The sequence below is a fragment of the Lithobates pipiens genome, unplaced genomic scaffold (assembly GCF_037356315.1).
Source record: "Lithobates pipiens isolate NorthernLeopardFrog02 unplaced genomic scaffold, aLitPip1_a1.2 Scaffold_23, whole genome shotgun sequence".
Classification (NCBI taxonomy): domain Eukaryota; kingdom Metazoa; phylum Chordata; class Amphibia; order Anura; family Ranidae; genus Lithobates; species Lithobates pipiens.
Window position 1 is genome coordinate 81,268,098 of NW_027507785.1, and position 19,486 is coordinate 81,287,583.

Consider the following 19,486-nt stretch of genomic DNA (forward strand, 5'->3'; position numbering starts at 1 on the left):
AGATAGCGGAGAAGACAGCGGACAGAGGGAGAACTGGAGAGGACTAGAAGGCAGCGGAGAAGACCCAGCAAAAGAGCGAGAGTGGAGAAGAACAAACAGAATCAGAAGGCAACAGCGGGGGAGGCAGAAGAGCCAGAGAGGGGAGAAGAAGTCTGAAGAGATGCCAGAGCTGCCTTAATAAATTACTTTACCACCCAATGTGCTGCGTTTTTATTTTTGACACTTTTCAGGTAAATGGGTAGGGGTGCAATGTACCCCATACTCATTCACATAGGGTGGGGGAGCCGGAATCTGGGGGGCCCCCCTCGCATCACAGACCCTGACAACTAATGGCCATGGTTACCGGGAAGAGGCCCTTGTCCTCATCAAAATGGGGACAGGGGCTTTGGGGTGGAGGGGTGCAGGGCCCCCCTGCCCTAAAGCACCCACCCTCCATGTTGAGGGCATGTGGCCTGGTATGGTTCAGGAGGGAGAGGGCCGCTCGCTTATCCCCATCCCCTTTCCTGACCTGCCGAGCTGTGTGCTTGGATAAGGGTCTGGTATGGAATTTGGGGGTCACCCTCATGCCTTTTTTTTTTTTTTCCTTACGTGGGGGTTCCCCTTATAATCCATACCAGACGAAAGGGCCTGGTATGCTGTTTGAGGGGGAACCCGTGCCGTTTTTTTTTTTTTTTGTTTGTTTTTTTTGTTTTGTTTTTTACATTTTTCATGGAGTTCCCCTTATCCTACCAGACACAGTGTCTGGTATTGTTGAGAATCAGTCGGATCCCTGTTTATTGAAGTCAGACTTCAAGTCGCAGGGTAAAGTCAGATCCAAAGTGATACGACTGTCGTGTCGTACCAGTGTGAACCCGGCCTTTAGGAGTTTATTTACTAAAATTAGAGTGCAAAATCTGGTGCAGCTGTGCATAGAAACCAATCAGCTTCTGTGTTTTTTTTTTTTTTTGTTTTTTGTTAAAGCTTAATTGAGCAAGCTCTATTTAGAGGCTGATTGGGTACCATGCACAGCTGCACCAGATTTTGCACTGTTCTTTCTGTTTTAGTAAATCAACCCCACCTCATCATTATTTAGTTTACATCAACCAAGTAACTTGTTTTATGAATGTCCTCTTGCCAGCCCCACTAACGTAACCCTCATCTTCCCTAGGCACATTCCTTAGGCTACCGGAGAGCAGTACAAGGGCGCAAGAAAGGTTTTGACGTGTTATTAGCTGAGCACAAAAATAAAACCAGGGAAAAAGAACAGCTTCGTCACGCTGAGCAACAGCAGCAGCAGACGTCTGCGCTCAGGGAACCGCATCCCTCACCTTCAAAATCTTCCCAGGAACCGCACCAAAACTCTCATGGACACTCTACTCCTGAAGTGAAGCCTTCAGTACCCAGCAAGGCCAAGCCTCACAACCCCAGTCTTCCAAGGTAAGGCTTTGCGGGTGGCGCAACTTGTACCTTTTCTATACACAATGCATGCTTTGCAAAGCTTTGATCAGAAGGATAAAAACCACAGGATTATGCCACTAGCATGGTATTTTATTTTTTTACTACTTGGTCTATATCTGAGTTTAAAAAATGGAAAAACTCCCACCCTATTCTTCGGCAATCAACATCTCCTTTGACAGCTTCCATGGTGTTTAGATTAAGGCGACGGTGGTTTTACCTGTGTTTGATAAAAAAAATTCTGGGGTATGTTCCTGACACTGTTAAAACCAAAGAAGTGGCTTAGATAAGATGTGGAATGTCTGCAGCGTTACAGAACAAGTCAATTTGAATGTAACTAACTACTGCTAGATGCACTATATTACCAAACGTATTGGGACCCCTGCCTTTACACGCACGTAAACGTTAACTGTATGCCAGTCTTAGTCCATAGGGTTCAATATAGAGTTGGTCCACCCTTTGTAGCTATAACATATTCAACTCTAATGGGAAAGCCGTCCACAAGATTTAGGAGTGTGTCTATGGGAATTGTTGACCATTCTTCCCAAAACGCATTTGTGAGGTCAGGCACTAATGTTGGACAAGAAGAACTGGCTCGCAGTCTCTGCTTTAATTCACCCCAAAGTGTTCCATTGGGTTGAGGTCAGGACTCTGTGCAGGCCAGTTAAGTTCCTCAACCCCAAACTCACTCATCCATGTCTTTATGGACCTTGCTTTGTACACTGATGCTCAGTCATGTTGGAACAGGAAGGATCCATCTCCAAACTGTTCCCACAAGGTTGGGAGCATGAAAATGTCTTGGTAATTATTAGAGTAAGACCTGACCAAAAATTTAGACATTGATTTAAGCTTGATTTGCACTCTCGGTTCATTGTGTGTTGTGTTTAAACGGACAATTACATTTTTTCATTGGCCATCAACCCATGGCAACACAGGTTCACTGCTTTTTAACACACAGCACAACAAGGCTCAAAGTGTTCTCATCTGTGAGTTGTGGTGTGCTAAAACACTTGTGCATTGGGGTGCCTTAATAATTAATTACAGCACACAATGCGTGCTGCTAGACCATACCACAGCACACATGTAAATCCACCCTGAAAGGGGTTGTAAACCTTCGTGTTTTTTTTCACCACCTGGCACCCCGTTTTACTTACCTGAGCCCTAAAACTTGACCCGCCGGGGCCCGGGGTTCTTGGCTCTTTATTAGATAGATTGATAGCAGTGCATTCATTAGGTCCCTCTGCTGTCAATCAAATCCAATGTCCGGGGCAGGGCGGGGGCGAGTCATACATTCGGCGGCTATGGCCGCTGATTACTGAACTTGAGGGCGCACCCGCAGAGTAACCGCCTCAGGGAAGCACTTCTCCTAGGGGGTTATCTGATGTGGGGAGGACCGGCGAGAGCTGCCGGGGACCCCAGGACACATTTAACCCCTTCACTGTCAGTGTCATTTACACAGCAATTAGTGCATTTGTATAGCACCAATTGCTGTATAAATGACAGTGGTCCCAAAAATGTGTCAATAATGTCTGATGTGTCCGCCATAATATCATAGTCCCGATAAAAAACACTGATCCCTGCCATTACTAGTAAAAAAATAAAATTATTAATAAAAATGCCATAAAACTATCCCCTATTTTGCAAACGCTATAACTTTTTGCGCAAACCAATCAATGCTTATTGCAATTTTAAGAATATGTAGAAGAATACGTATTGCCCTAAACTGAGGAAAAAACATTTTTTTATATATTTTTGGGCAAAATTTATTATAGCAAAATGTAAAACATAATGCATTTTTTTTTTTTTTTTTATATATATATATATATAATTTGTCGCTCTTTTTTATTTATAGCGCAAAAAAAAAAAGCGCAGAGGTGATCAAATACCACCAAAAGAATGCTCTATTTGTGGGGAAAAAAAGGACGCCAGTTAAAGCGACGCAGTGCTGAATCACAAAAAGTGCTCTGGTCTTTGGCCTGCAAAATGGTCCAGGGCTTAAGTGGTTAAGTTTATTAAAAGTCAGCAGCTACAAAAGTGTAGCTGCTGACTTTTAATAAACAGACACTTGCCTGTCCCACCGTCCAGTGATGCGGCCGCCCAAAGCCTCGCTCCTCTCCCTCTCCTCTCGTACCGGCATTGCAAGTGTGGGCACCTGGCTGTGACAGCTTGCGGCTTCACAGCTGGGTGTGCACCACGCACGCACGAGTCAGGCTGCACCTCCTGAATGGCCGGGCAATCTTCTGGGACCTGTGAAGTGTCCCAGAAGATTGCAGAGAGGGAGGGGGAGAGGAGGAGTCGCTTAGGCGGCGAGAGCTGAAGTGGGAGCTGGGTACCTGACAAAACTACCCCCCCCCCAAAAAAAAGACATGCCAAATGTGGCATTGAAGGGGGCAAGGAGTCCTTAAAGCAGAAGTTCCACTTTTGGCTGGAACTCCGCTTTAAGGAAACATAGAGCAGGTGCCATGGTGGGGGAGAACAGAGTACTGAGACCTGAAGGACTTCACTTGTAAACATAGAAGGTGATTTGCATGTAAAGCTGCTGATAAACTTGTACTTTTCCACTGTGTTTCTGTAGGCCATTAAGTTACCCAGCGCAGCACAGCGGTAATGCTCCCAACGGCTCACCATCGGTGCATGAGTCTCAACCGGTCGTACCTGCAGCTGAGCCAACCTCCCGCTTGTCTAGCGATGAGGGGGAAGGAGACGAAAAGGAGGAACCTGCTGAAAAACTGGACTGTCATTACTCAGACCACCACCCTCGGCCTGCAGCTGTAAGTGTGGAGAAATACGAGCTTACGGAACCTTTCACCAGATAAGCCAAAACCAAATAATAAAATAAAAAAATAATCCTGATTGACAAGCTCTGTACTCCAGCCTGTTGGAGCAGTACACCTAAATCAGGTTGTATAATTTCCCTTTATTTATAATATACTAATGTGCACTGGACACACTTTGAATATACTGTATAGTAAGAATAATACGGTTATCATCCTGCAGTTTAATAATTTTAACGTGCTTGAAATACACCTCTTACCACATGAGAATGCTGGAGCATGATGGGACATGTAGTTCTGTTCCACATAAATAGAGTCTCACATTTAGTTTTCTTGTTAAAGCGAAGGTCCACCCTAAAGTGGAGCTTCCGCTCATTGGAACCCTCCCCCCCCTCCGGCGCCACAATTGGCACCTTTCAGGGGGGAGGGGGGTGCAGGTACCTGTACAGTACAGGTATCTGCACCCACTTCCGGCATAGATATCTGCAGAATATACGCCCCTTTCCACAGATATCTACGCCCCTTTCCGAAGGCCCCCGCTGTCTGCTGGGAAACGCACAGATCCCAGAGACAGCGGGGACCATCCTTATTGCGCATCGCGATTTACGCATGCGCAGTAGGGAACCGGGAAACGAAGCCGCAAGGCTCCACTTCCTGATTCCCATAGCCAAGATGGCGGCGGCAGCACCTGAGAGACGATCGAGAAATCTGCTTCAGGTGCCGACATCGCGGGCGCGCTGGGCGGGTAAGTGTCATTATTTTAAAAGTCAGCAGCTGCAGTGTTTGTAGCTGCTGGCTTTTTAAAAAAAAAAACGGCGGAATCCCGCTTTAAGAAAATAGGAGTATCACAGAGAAAAGATGTTTGTATCTTCAGAGTGGAAGCAGGTAGAAATCTGCAAACTTTGCAGTATATGTAGTACTTTCACCTAAAATCATTTTCTTTACAAAACTTCCACTATTAAGGAAATGTAAAAGTTGCATTAAAGTTGGTCAACTGATACTTTCAAGTGATTGTAAAGTCTGAAGGTTTTCTAACTTGATGCATTCTATGCATGAAGGTGAAAATGGTGAGCCCATCCTGATCGTGCGATGTGCGTGAGAGCACAAGCTGTCCCAGGTTCTCTGCCTGCTCATTGGCCGAGACGCAGCAGTGGGAGTCGTTGTCAATCACAGCAGATGAGGAGAGGTGGGGCCGAGCCACACTTTGTGTGTCTCGCAGACACACAGAGGTGGCTCGGGAGCAAACATACACGAGCACCACCAGAGCTAGCAGCTTACTCCGGGGGCACTTGGAGGGGGGGGGGGGGGGGGGGCAGAAGGGCCTCCTACAGGGGACCTGAGAAGGAATCCTCTTCTCTGTGCAAAACCATTGCACAGGTCCGGCAAGTATGGTATGTTTTTTTGTTTTTTTTGAGCCTTTACAAAAACATTAACTGCAAGGCGAGTTGTCTGCTTTTACACTTAGGACATATTCACACTATATAAGGTGACTTGTGTTTTGCATTGAGGCACTAATAGGTACAGAACCAAAGAGCTGAGTTGGTATACCTGAGTCTCCTAGGTGTTAAGAAGATTATCTAAATTTACGTTCACTAATACAGTAAAGTGTTTTGTTTAAATATGCATAGTATGGCGTGAAAGTAAGCATTTTATATTTTCAAATGTCTTCTTGCATTTTCTTCTTACAGTTTTGCTCGTTTGGTAGCAGACAGATTGGAAGGGGGTATTATGTTTTCGACAAGCGGTGGGACCACATCCGATGTGCACTTAACTTCATGGTGGACAAACATCTAAACTCCCAGATGTGGAGGTAAGTGATTGCTTGGCTAATGAAATGTCATTTCTGCAGCACAGCTCCTCAGGCTGTATAAAGTGAAGGCAGTCAATTGGATCAGGGACTAGTGACACCGTTGAGACATGAGTTACTTTTGATCCTCCCAAAAGTGACTGCAGTAAATCTCACAATGGCATTTTGTAATTAGGGAACAGCAGTAGAAAGCGTATTTACTGAATTAGTTTACTTTGTATGCAGATGGGTAGATTGTCCTGTTTGTCCAGTTAGATAAGCAAGCTTTCTAGTTGCTGTCGATAGTTCAGCCTTTCCCAACTTTTTTCTAGCCTGAAGGAATGCTTAAAATAATTTTCAGTTTTCAGGGAACGTCTACTAAATGTATTCATTGGTGGTCAGTGATATGGATGCCCCCTTACATTGCAGGTCAGTGGGAGAGGTGTCCCCTTTCGTTGGTGGTCCATGGGAGAGGTGTCCCCTTTGGTTGGTGGTCAATGGGAGATGTGTCCCCTTTGGTTGGTGGTCAATGGGAGAGGTGTCCCCTTTGGTGGTCAATGGGAGAGGTGTCCCCTTTGGTTGGTGGTCAATGGGAGAGGTGTCCCCTTTGGTTGGTGGTCAATGGGAGAGGTGTCCCCTTTGGTTGGTGGTCAATGGGAGAGGTGTCCCCTTTGGTTGGTGGTCAATGGGAGAGGTGTCCCCTTTGGTTGGTGGTCAATGGGAGAGGTGTCCCCTTTTGTTGGTGGTCAATGGGAGAGGTGTCCCCTTTTGTTGGTGGTCAATGGGAGAGGTGTCCCCTTTTGTTGGTGGTCAATGGGAGAGGTGTCCCCTTTTGTTGGTGGTCAATGGGAGAGGTGTCCCCTTTTGTTGGTGGTCAATGGGAGAGGTGTCCCCTTTTGTTGGTGGTCAATGGGAGAGGTGTCCCCTTTTGTTGGTGGTCAATGGGAGAGGTGTCCCCTTTTGTTGGTGGTCAATGGGAGAGGTGTCCCCTTTTGTTGGTGGTCAATGGGAGAGGTGTCCCCCTTTGTTGGTGGTCAATGGGAGAGGTGTCCCCTTTTGTTGGTGGTCAATGGGAGAGGTGTGCCCTTTTGTTGGTGGTCAATGGGAGAGGTGTGCCCTTTTGTTGGTGGTCAATGGGAGAGGTGTGCCCTTTTGTTGGTGGTCAATGGGAGAGGTGTGCCCTTTTGTTGGTGGTCAATGGGAGAGGTGTGCCCTTTTGTTGGTGGTCAATGGGAGAGGTGTGCCCTTTTGTTGGTGGTCAATGGGAGAGGTGTGCCCTTTCGTTGGTGGTCAGTGAAATGAAGAACGCCCAGTTACATTGGGACTTTGATAGTGGATTTCACTTCAGACAGTTAAAAAGATCATTGCTGTCAGTAATTGGGTATCTGTGAGACAAGAAGAAAGGCATTGGTCCCGTTGCTGAATGATGTCCACCCTGGAACTATACAAGCACTGTCATTTGGGGAGTCATTCTACCACTGCTCAGAAACCCTTCACAACAATATCAGTTGTTAATGTATTTTTCTTAAACAGGCTTATAACCATACCCTGCTAATATCATTTCTGTTTGTGTAGGTTAACCAATGTCCACTTGTAGAGAATGTGTGGTTTACATTTCCTGATTTCACATGGTTCTTTTCACCAGAAGTTTAGCTGAGCCAGTTTGCAAGAGACATGTGTGACTGGTGTGTACAATAATATAGTGCTTTTGTAAGTATATTAAAGGTCTCCCAGTTTATCCCTGATGCATATATACACTGTGTGATGAAGCATGAGACACAACAAGGGCATGGAAGATTCCAGAGACCCCAGGATGGTTTGCCATTTATTTATTTTTCTTAATCCTTCATAAGAAAAATAAATTCTTCCACTAATTTCTTGTCTCGTTAACACGGTACAGGAGAACAGAATGGAGAATCTGCTTGCCATGGGAATCACAAGCGCTCATTCAGACACTTTTAATCACAAGGCCCTATTATGTCTTTATCTGTCTTTTCTGGAATAGTCTCTCTAGGCCTGAAAGTTACGGTGTGTGAGGATCGGTCCGTATCTCCCTAACTTTTAGTCAGCATCTTCATTTTCTTATCTGCAAAGCTGGCCTTACATGGATCAATATTCAGACAAATTCCTACTGAACTGGTTGAAATTCAATCCATGTAAGGCCGTTCCCGATTCGATCTAGTGATCAGCTTCCCCCAAACAGGACATTCCGTATATTTTTGCTCGATCTGTGCTTGCCGCTATCCGCTGCAGTGCTAATTGGTGTAATCTGACAGGGGAGAAGTCCCACTGTCATAATACAGTAGCGCAATAGGGAATTTCCCCATCCACCTCGAATGTGTCAATGGGGGAATCAGCTAGCTAAAAAATGGTTTCCAAGGGCAAAGGCAGACAGGTTTCTTCAGGAGGCCTTGACAAAATGTTTAAAAATTGCCCAAAAATTGTATACAAGCCATCAGTGGATGAAGCCTGCCTTTTAGTTACACAAAGCCACAGGTTTTCATTGTGCACCATTACAACCTTCTATTGGTTGATAAGGAGGACATCAGACGCCAGCACACCATCCTTGTTTATCTTCCCTCTGCCCCTCTCTCATCGCTGGGGTCATATTAGCTGTCAGTACCAGTGTGCAAAGATGTATTTGTTTTAGAAGAATAAATCCCCTCTAACGTTGGGTGTCCTACATGTGTGGATGTCCCTGCGTTATGTAAAACTATTAATTTAGATTTGTTTTTTTTAAATTTTTTACATTTTAGAATGGGGTGCCTCGAGATGTGCAGAGAACCACTGGTTTAGTCTACAGGATAGGAAGTAAAGGAAAATCTCCATAAGCATTTGCCATCCAGCCATTTCTGACACTTCGCATGTAAAAATCCTACTTTTTTTTGCTAGAAAATTAATTGAACCCCAAATATATATATATATATATATATATATATATATATATATATATATATATTATAATTTTTTTTTGGGGGGGGGGGGGTTCAAGTAATTTTCTAGCAAAAAAAAGGCTTTACAGGCGCTCACGTCTGACAATACCTCACGCGTGGTGCGATTTACATATGCGTGCGAGTAATGTATGCCATCGCATAAGCACAGTGAGACTGGGATTATTATTTTATTTCTTTTATACAATTTTTTTTTTTTGGGGGGGGGGGGTTTGGTACATAATTTTTTTGCTATCACAGGGGATGAACAAAATCCCTTGCTACAGCATGGGCCGACAGGCCCTTTTTATGGAGAGATTTTGGGTCGCTGGTGGTCAAGTAAATAAAGGGGCGGAATCAGAAGTGACAAACTACTCGTCACTCCTGGTCTCCAGGGTTACAGAGAGAGGGGAACGACGTCAGTTCCTCTCTCTGTACAGGGCAGCCATCGCCCCATCGCGGAGCCTGGGAACGATGCGAACAGATAGCCTTGGAGAGGCGGCGGGAGGGAGGTGGGGACCCCCAAGTGATCAAGTGGCTAATTAGGCACTCTGATCACTTCTGCATGAAATGGAATCACCAGCTGAAAAGAATGATACCGGGTTGATGCCTGTAAAGTGCAGGCGTTATCCCAATATACCCACTGAAACCCGAAGACCCACCTTAGTTACCCAGTTTGTTAATGAGACACGTGTAAGAAAAAATTACTGGCAGCGGTTTTAACTGCCCCTTACTTTCCAATAAGTACAGCTTTTGCTGGCTATACCTGTTCAGTGAGCCTTATTAAACTCACTCACATAGGGCCATACTGCAAGAACTTACAAAGATAGATGTGCCACATTTTGATGAAAGAATTGGATAACCTTGTAACACCATTTGTTAATAAGTTAACTTTTTAGGGAAAAAAATAAATGCACATTTTTTGCAGGTTAAAATTTATTTTTTATTTTTTATGAGCCTGTAAAGCATTGCACCGGTGGTCAGTAGATCACGGGTGCCATGCAGGTCTCCAGCAGATCTGCCATCTGCATCCTGTATGGGCAACCAGATACAATCTGAAAGGAAGAGAAAAGTAACTACCACAGAGCTGGGGAAGTTCATTGAAAACTATAAGCCGTCAGCCGCAAAGGCTGTTTGACCTTGTAGTTTTTCCAACACGGTGAATGAATGACACGGCTGGGCGGGCGGGCGTTTGTTGAGTGAGACAGCTAGTGGGGGGAAGATCCCCCCACTAGCTGTCAGATCAGGGGGGCTGGGGCTAGTGCATCTGTAACATTAATATGGGTGTAACGTGTTACAAAATGCAAACTTATCCCTTAACTTTACAATGTTCTGTTCGTGTAAATGAGGCCTAGGCTTTTCCTTGAAATAGCTCATAGAAATGAGATGATGGTTGGCTAATCAGAACATGCGAGGATATCATGTCTTCAGTGCTGGCTCCTGACGGGGGAGGACTATCGGCTATGGAGGTTAGAAAACCTGCCCCAGTCACTCTCCTCCCCAACCACGACCTCAACCCCTCTGCAGTGGCAGACACTTAAACCTGGCAAGTTTATAGAGCTTTCTGCTAATTGTTTTCCTAAGGATGGGTAGTTGTTGTCTTCACATCCCACTGCCTTGAATGTCTGCCTCACTTTTTATTTGCTCTGACCCTTTCAATTTTGTGATCCAGCTCCTGTTTACACAGCAAGCAGAGATACGAGTCACTCAGTGGTTGTATGAGTGACCCATCTCTCTAGAAGCATGTTGTTCTTCTCAAGTGTTTACATGGAGCCTGATGGACAATTACTTAGATACTGTTTCTATAGATAGACAAGTCTGGGGAATATTAAAGGACCTCTGGGACCCTCTGTTTATTTTCGAGCCCTGCTGGCCAGTTCCTTTTACCTACTCCTAACAAGTGCTTTACAGGTGCAGCTTGATTCATGGGGCTCAGGCACTTGCTGTGTTCAGGTCTGTCCTCTGCCACCCTTTGGTGAACGCAGGCTGTCAGATGTACATGTCACCTGCGCCTCTGTACGCTAAATTTGATGTAGCACTGAGTGTATTAAAGTGGTTGTTAGGCCACTATATGATGATCATGCCATCCCCTCTGTTAAATAACATGATGTATGCCAGTGTCTTTGCTATATAAAAAAGATGCTGACTTCTACCTTATATCAGAGTGTCTCCTGGTGATCATGTGACTTCTTGGCTCTCTCCTCACCCCGGCTGACAGATATAACAGTAGGGGCCGAGAACTCCCACTGACGTCAGCCGAGGAGGGGGGAGAGCTGAGGAGTTACTTGAGCATCGGGAGAGGCTCTGATATAAGGTAGAAGTCGGCATCTTTTTTTATATAGCAAAGACATTGGAATACATGATGTTATTTAACAGAGGGGATGGCATGATAATAAGATAGTTATGATTGCAGCAGGAGGGAAGCGCTGAGAAGTGGATGGAGCTGATGGGTAGGGAGGGGAGAGTAGGGCTGCAGGTGACAGAGGCATGTAATCTGACCACTGTGTCAGGGCTCAGCAGCCATAATAAACCGTGGTCAGTTTACAGGGAGGAGGGCATAACCAGGCAGGATCAGTCAGGTATTTTAGGTTATACAGGAGGCCAAATTACACAGCACAAGAAATGTGCTTTATAACATGCTTTAAGGGAACAGGATCCCCCTTTGTTACTAGAGGTCGACCGATATGGGTTTTTCTCTGGCCGATCCCGATATTTAGAAATCATGTCGGCCGATAGCCGGTATATGATGCCGATTTTTTGGGCCGATATGTTAGGCCGATTTTATTTTATTTATTTATTTTTTTCCTTTTTTTATAATTTTTTTTTTTTTTAATCCCCCTTGATCTAACACACCTTTCCCACTGGGGCGTTTTTCAGGCGTTTTTCAGGCGCTTTTGGGCTAAAAATAGCGCCTGTAAAGTGCCTGCAAAATGGCTCCCCTGCAGTCTGTGTGAAAGACGGAGTGCTTTCACACTGAGGCGATGCACTGGCAGGATGTTAAAAAAAAAAGTCCTGCAAGCAGCACGTTTGGAGTGGTGTATACCGCTCCTCCACCACTCCTGCCCATTGATATGAATGGGCACCACTGCCGAAACGCATGCAATGTGATTTGGCAGCAGTGCTTCATGGGCGCATTTAACCTCTTCCTTGGCCGCTAGCTGGGTTATATGTGCCCCACTAGCAGCCAAATAGCACCGCTAAAATGATGGTAAAGAGCCGCTAAAACTTGCGTTTTACCATCAGCGCCTGCCCGCTCCAGTGTGAAAGCAGTCTTCATAAGTGATACAGAAAATTTCTTACATTTAAACATTTATTAAACAAAACAAACCTCCAATCAGTTTACTTGTATGTATGATTTAGATAAAAAAAAAAAAAACCTATATATTAAATAAAAACAGGTAGTCAAAACTTTTGGATGAAAAAAAAAAATGGGCTAACTTTACTGTTTTTATTTTATTCTTATTTTTTTCCCAAAAAAATGCATTTGAAAGACCTCTGTGCAAATGCCATGTGACATAAAATATTGCAACAACCGCTATTTTATTCCCTAGGATCTCTGCTAAAAAAATATATATAATTTTTGGGGGGTCTAAGTGATTTTCTGGCAGAAAATACAGGATTTTTACTTGTAAGCAACAAGTGTCAGAAAAGATTTAGTCTTTAAATGGTTGAACTGAGAACTTCTACACACAGAGATGACTTCATTCATTGAAGTGTAAACATTGTATCTTTCTGTTCTTTTCTTGGCAGCCTGCCCAGAGAGGAGGAAAGATGTTTCTATGACGACTCAGGCACCTTACACTGACTTCTATTACAGAAGTCATTTCCAAGTCCCACTGTAGTGCTAAATCGGCTTTTTATCAGCTCAATCGGCCGCTGCCGATTATTTTAAAAAACAGCAAATATCGGCCGATATATCGGTCGTCCTCTATTTGTTACCCTACAAAACAAAACAAACACTTTAGTAAGCACCGTCACCCTAACACATGTGGGGCAAAAAACTGTACCCAGCTGAAGGTAATAGAAATTCAACATTCTAAACTTCTAAAGCCCCATACACGCTATATGTTTTTCTGCTGAGTTTTTTTTCCTTCAGGTTTACCAAAACCCATGTAGTGCAAGGGCCCGCCTGATTGCATACACATTGAAATTCCTAAGGTTTGACCTCATTATATGGTTTTGGTAAATCTGAAGGAAAAACTGATAGTGTGAATGGGGCTTTACTGGAAGAGGAATAGAGGGAAAATCTTCCAATGTGAACACCTGTTTCAGTGTCCAGTCTGCGACACGAGGGCCACATGCATCCCTTTTGTACTGCAATGCGACCCTCAGACCACAGTAGTCAGTGGGAGCATTGATTTGTAAAGTGGCTGTTTTATTCTGTAGCATTACATGCACTAAAGATGGACATAAGTCCATCTAATTCAACCCAAAAAATTGAGGCCCCCTATTTCTTTTAAGTTGAGACCACTAGTCTAAGAGGAGCTTTTACCTTTGTGTGGCGAGATTTCCTACAACCACTGTTGTATCTCCAAAGAGGAAGTGGAGGCAAATCTCCCCAATGAGATGCAGAAAATGTCAAGCGTCTAAACATGTCCTATTTTATCTAAAACTTAAAAGAAGTATGGCCAAAGCTCTTTTGACCCCACTACTCCTGTGGGTCACATCAGTGCACTTCATTCAGCTGAGAGTGGGCTATAGTCTGCTGTCAGCTGACATCACTCAGCCAGTACAGGCTCTGGAGAGATCTGACTTTAATATCTGGATCCACCCAGATGCCTGGACCAGACATTGGCTCAGCTTCTCAGCGTACTGCTGGTAGACAGAGCCAGCCGCTCCTACCTACCTCCACAGCCTGGCACTCGGGTGAGTGCTGGAGGGGCAGAGCAGAGAGCTGAAGACTGGAGTCGCTGACTCTCTGCTCACTGAAGACTGAGAATGGAGTGATAAGTGGTCTTTGATCGCTCAGTTTTCGGTCTTAGAGCCACCGAGGAAAAGCTGCAGAATCAGACCGATAATGCATCCACTCTTTTTTTATTTTTTTACAGCCCGCACAACCAAAAAAAAGTTTTGGTTTTAAATATGCAAGTGCGCAGTGATTTCTGCAACGCTGAGTCGGTGACTCAAAGTAGTAAAATGCACGGTGAGAGTGACAGCCCTAGAAGCATGTAATTTCAAAAGAAACCTGTAATGACAATCCCATTCATTTTACAATTACATCTTCCCTTTGAAGTCTACTACCAGGTGGATCCTCCCCACTGCATGGCCTATCGTTTACCAATACAAAGTGAGCCTGTGTTTACTACACACACCTGGTAATGTGCAGGAGTGTGTTTTCTTTTCTAATCCCCTGACACATGGTTGTATGAAGTGAATGCAGTAAATCTTCTTAGATATGTCCGGCACACAGAGAGAGAACTGGATCAGGATTAAGATGGAAGTGCTTTCTGCAGGTGGAGCGGCTACATTGGAGGGACGCAGGGATGAGGACAGAGAGAGGTCATGTTAACAAGATTGTATCAAAAAATCAAAGTAAAGTGTTATTTAAATGTTTTCTCGTTTCATTGAAAAATGTGTAGAATATGTGTATGTGTTCTTTAACTAATAAGCCGCTAACTGACGAGATTATAGATTCAGTGACTTTCCCATGGCTTTCCCATGGCATGACTTTCCCATGGCTTGGTAGTAATATATTATTTTTGTTTGATCAGACTATCATTTCTTCTATTTCACCACTATTAATGGGCATTAAATGCATGGATCATATGATAGAAGACACTCTGTGTGTGTGCATACAGTGGATATAAAAAGTCTTCTGTTAAAATGTCAGGTTTTTGTGATGTAACAAAAATGAGACAAAGATAAATAATTTCAGAACTTTTTCCACCTTTTTTAATGTGGCCTATAAACTGTACAACTCAACTGGAAAACTTAAATCTGCTGAGGAAGAGGAGTGAAACTAAAATAATGTGGTTGCATAAGTGTGCACATCCTCTTATAACTGGGCTTGTAGCTGTGTTCAAAATGAAGAAATCACATTTAAACTGATGTTAAATAGGAGTCCGTACACACCTTCCATCATTCAAAGTGCCTCTGATTGACCCCATATAAAGTTCAGCTGTTCTAGTAGGTCTTCTCTGACATTTTCTTAGGCCCCTTTCACATGGACGATCCGTTCAGGTCCGCCTGTCAGTTTTTCAGGCGGACCTGAACGGATGCTCCATAGAGCTCTATGAAGCGTCGCGTGTCAGCAGTGACATGTCCGCCTATTCATATAATTACTCCAGTCCTCCTTCCATGTATACCAGGCACTTTCCCCCCTTCCCGCCCAGGACAATTTTTAGCTTTTAGCGCTGTCGCACTTTGATTGATAATTGCGCAGTTATGCAACACTGTACCCAAAATAGATTTTTATCATTTTCTTCCCACAAATAGAGCTTTCTTTTGGTGGTATTTGATAACCTCTGCAGTTTTTTATTTTTGCGCTATTAAGGAAAAAAATCCATCAATTAAAAAAAAAAAAAAACTGATGGCACTTATAGGCAGCACTGATGGGCATTGATAGGTGGCACTGGATAGGCAACACTGATGAGCTACTGACAGGCATTACTGAGTGGCACTGTTGTGGGCACTGGCATTTGTGGGGACAGGCAGGCAGGTATTGGGCACTGATTGGCATCTCTCGGGCACCTGTAGATGGGGCTGTGCTGATAATGATTATCAGCACAGCCCAACCCCCCCCCCCCCCCCGACAGGGAGAACCCACCAATCGTCTCTCATGGTCAGCGCGAGCCAAGGAAAGCCGTTTAGCGGCATCTCCTGGTTCACGCGATGATCAACTGTGATTGGTCACAGCTGATCACATGGTAAGTAGCCTTTGATTGCCGCGCTGCGTGCCCCTTGAGCACAGGCCGGCTGTGTTATCCTGATCACGTCATATTACGTCCAGGACATCACAATCACTTTGCCGCTGTCATTCTGCTATATTGTGGGCGGCAAGTGGTTAAAGATAAACTGCAGTCTGCTCATATGATTTGTAAAAAAATAAATAAATCTTTGCCATTCTGCATCTTCCCTCCAACCACTTTGCATATTTTATATATATATATATATATATATATATATATATATATATTGCGATTCTGTACTTGCCAAATGTGCTGCAGAAATCTCCCTCCACTGAGTCTGGCTGCAGCCATTTTAACTGTGGCCAGATGAAGCTGCTGCCTGTTTACTTCCTGGATTTACACAGAGAGACACCTGCAGCTCTCATTGGCCCTCTTATGTCTCACGCCCCCTCCCTTCCTGGCAAACTCCCACGAGAGAGAGAGAGAGCTGTGCATGATTTCATAAGCCTAGGCCAGTGATGGCGAACCTTGGCACCCCAGATGTTTTGGAACTACATGTCCCATGATGCTCCACTACACTGCAGAGTGCATGAGCATCATGGGAAATGTAGTTCCAAAACATCTGGGGTGCCAAGGTTCGCCATCACTGGCCTAGGCTAATGACCAGACAAGGAACAGGACATGGGCTGTATAAGGTAGTTACTGGCAGAAATAAAAATGGTCTACTATCCAAAGTTAAAACAACAAGAGCAGAAGCTTTAATAGATGGGAAGTTGAAAAAAATGACTGAAGGTCCGCTTTAATGACACTCAAAATTCGCCAACAAACTTTACAGATCATATCCCCTAATCATAAATTAATAAGGGATGTGGTTAAGAAAGTTTGTTGAAGTTAGTCACTGGGCCTGAAAGTAAAAGAAATTTAAAAATGCATGGCTTGGAACAGGAAGACGGGGAATATTTTTGACAGCCGTCAGGTGTGATTTTTCTCCAATTTTTGGGCGATATTCAGTTTCTGTTGTGTTTCTGGGAACAGGAAGTGGGGAAACGTCTCCCTGATGAGGACGCCAAAAACAATAAAAAAAGCAGTTTTAAATCTTCCTTAATCCAAAATTACAAGTTTGTTTTGCCTGAAGTTATACTTTAATGTTGGTTGCAAAAATGCCAGATCTTGTTTGATGAATGAAAGCATTGATTGACGAGACCTAGAATCATCATTTGAATAGCACATCTGCTCACGCAGTGAACTGTAATGACACATGTTCTTTTCTGTCTTGCCAGGAAAATTCCTCCGGCCTCTAGCAGTTCATCCATGCATGCTCCACACCGGACCAGCACAAACTCGGTGCCTGTGTCACAGAGTATGAACAACACTGGTTTCCTCCCGCCCAGCACAGTTACCTCTCCCCAGGCCCCCGTCACCTCTCCCAGTACATCTACGGACAAAGTCCTTCCCCAAGGAACTACACTAAACATTCACACTGCAACTGAAGCCACCAGTAGTATGCAAGCCAGACAAGTGTCTTCTTCTTCAGCATCCACACCGTCAGTGCTTTCCTCATCGCCTAGCCCAGTCTCCAGCAAACCTCAAAAGTTAAAATCCAATAAGGCTGTGAAACCTAAGGAATCCCCCGCCAGCAGCACGAACTGCAGTAGTACCAACAGCAGCAGCAGCGGCTCAGGAAAGAAAAAGAAAACCAACTCCCCACCCCAGCTGCTAGCGCCTCCCCCTTCTCATTCCACTGAGTCCATTAGGAAAAACTGTGTAGCGAACTCTGGCACATACCACTCCCCCGGCACAACCTTGTCCCAGCACGGCAGCCCGCACAGTGTCGGCCTCAACTTTGTGAACAATCGATCTGTGAGTCTTAAACACGACCAATCAGGGAGGGGTCCCCCGAGCGGGAACCCTGCGGAATCGATAAAGCGCATGAGCGTGGTCATGAACAGCAGCGACTCCACGCTCTCGCTGGGGCCCTTTGTTCACCAGGCTGGCGGCGACCAAGCTGTGAACTCTCACAACGCGTTCCCCCATTCTCGCGTTTCCCTGGACAAACTGACGGGGAAAAAGCGCAAGTGCTCCGCGGGGCCCAGCAGCATTACCAACAACAGCAGCAAGTCCAGTAAGGTTGCCAAACTGCCGCCAGTCAACAACATACACTCAAAACACAATAGCGGGATTTCAGGAACGCCAACGCTGGCCAATAATTCACTGCGGCATCAGGTGAGATGGTAACTTCTTTGTGTCCTGAAATATATTTTCTTTTGAGGAACATCACTGTAAATGGCAAGAGCGGTTTAAGCAAGTTTATGAAGAATATGTGGGACAGGGGATGGATTAATCTTTTCATGATCAGAGATCATTGCTGCCTAGAAGCCCAAGGCCGAGTTTAGCCATGTCAATGATCAGCGCAGTGACGAGTTAATATACCAAAATTTTTCTAAGGACATACAAATGTTTTATTGGGTACCTGTCTTGGTGACAGCAGATTTACAAGACAGGACGTAAGGGAAAATCTGCAACAGGAATAAACAAATAAAACTCTTAACGCGTTCTAGCCTTCCCTAAAGCTCCATTCACCCTTGTGCGACTTGTCCTGCAACTTTGAACATCAAAATGGCATGAAAAGTCGCAGCCCATTTTTTTCCATGCCACCTGTTCAAATCAGTTGTGACTTTGAAAAGGTGCCTGCACTACTTTGGTGCAACTTTTGAGACGACTTTGGTCCTGAGAATGTAAGGTTGGATCGCAGTTACACCAAAAGCTGCACTGGAAATTGTGCGAATTTGTTGATGTGGTAATATGAATAGAGTCTTACTGTGCTAAAGAAAAGGCCGGCAGTACAGCCAGGATTAAAAAGTGGTTGCAAAAGCTAAAGGTTTTTTTTTACCTTCATTCATCATATGTGATCTTCATCCCCTCAGCCCAACATCTATGGTAAATTGGATGCCGGTTTCCTCGCATTCCAATTCGCATGTCTGGAGCTTGTGCGTCTTCTGGTCCATTTCAGGTCTGAATTCAGCAAAAAATTTGGACCGAAATCTGACCTTTATGGTGAACACGGCTGCACTCTACCCCAGACCCCTGTTGTGAGCCTGCCTTAAGACCCCTTTCACACCACACCGCTGATAGCGTGGGTGGTAAAACGCGCATTTCGGCCGCTAGCGGGGCGCTTTTACCCCCGCTAGCAGCCGCGAAAGGGTTAAAACCGCCGGCAATACGCCGCAGTAGCGGCATTTTGCCGGCGGGATTACAGCGCTGCCCCATTGATTTCAATGGGGAGCAGCGGTGGAGGAGCGGTAAACACACTGCTCCTTCACCGCTCCAAAGAAGCTGCTGGCAGGACTTTTTTCTGATGTCCTGCCAGCGCACCGCTGTAGTGTGAAAGCCCTCTGGGCTTTCACACTACAAACAATGGTGCAGCTTCTTTAGGGCGTTTTGCAGGCGCTATTTCTAACGCTATAGCGCCTGCAAAACGCCCTGGTGTTAAAGGGGTCTAAAGGAGCAATGGCAGCTCCTATGTTTTTTTTGTTAGCACAGGTATTTTAAAGTTAAACTTCCTAGCAAATGTGTAAATTCTTTATTACTTGAGATAGGACTTGCAAATCTGTTCAGCCAGTTTTGTGATCCATATGTCCACCAGAATGCGCAGCTAGTAAAATGTTTAAATTCTGCAGCTTCCGAATTTTCCGTTCTGTTCATGAAACTCAAAAT

The 19,486-nt window shown here is 44.8% G+C and overlaps 1 protein-coding gene across 2 annotated transcripts in view; it reads left to right on the forward strand.

The window, feature by feature from the left end:
• ATXN7 (ataxin 7) overlaps positions 1-19,486 on the forward strand; it is a 176,008-nt gene that overhangs the window by 141,239 nt on the left and 15,283 nt on the right. For both annotated transcript variants that reach the window (XM_077451947.1, XM_077451948.1), the window contains 4 exons: positions 1,148-1,416; positions 4,010-4,205; positions 5,897-6,018; positions 17,053-17,995. In XM_077451947.1, the coding sequence (XP_077308073.1) occupies positions 1,148-1,416; positions 4,010-4,205; positions 5,897-6,018; positions 17,053-17,995 (1,530 nt within the window). The remainder of the gene's footprint in view (positions 1-1,147; positions 1,417-4,009; positions 4,206-5,896; positions 6,019-17,052; positions 17,996-19,486) is intronic.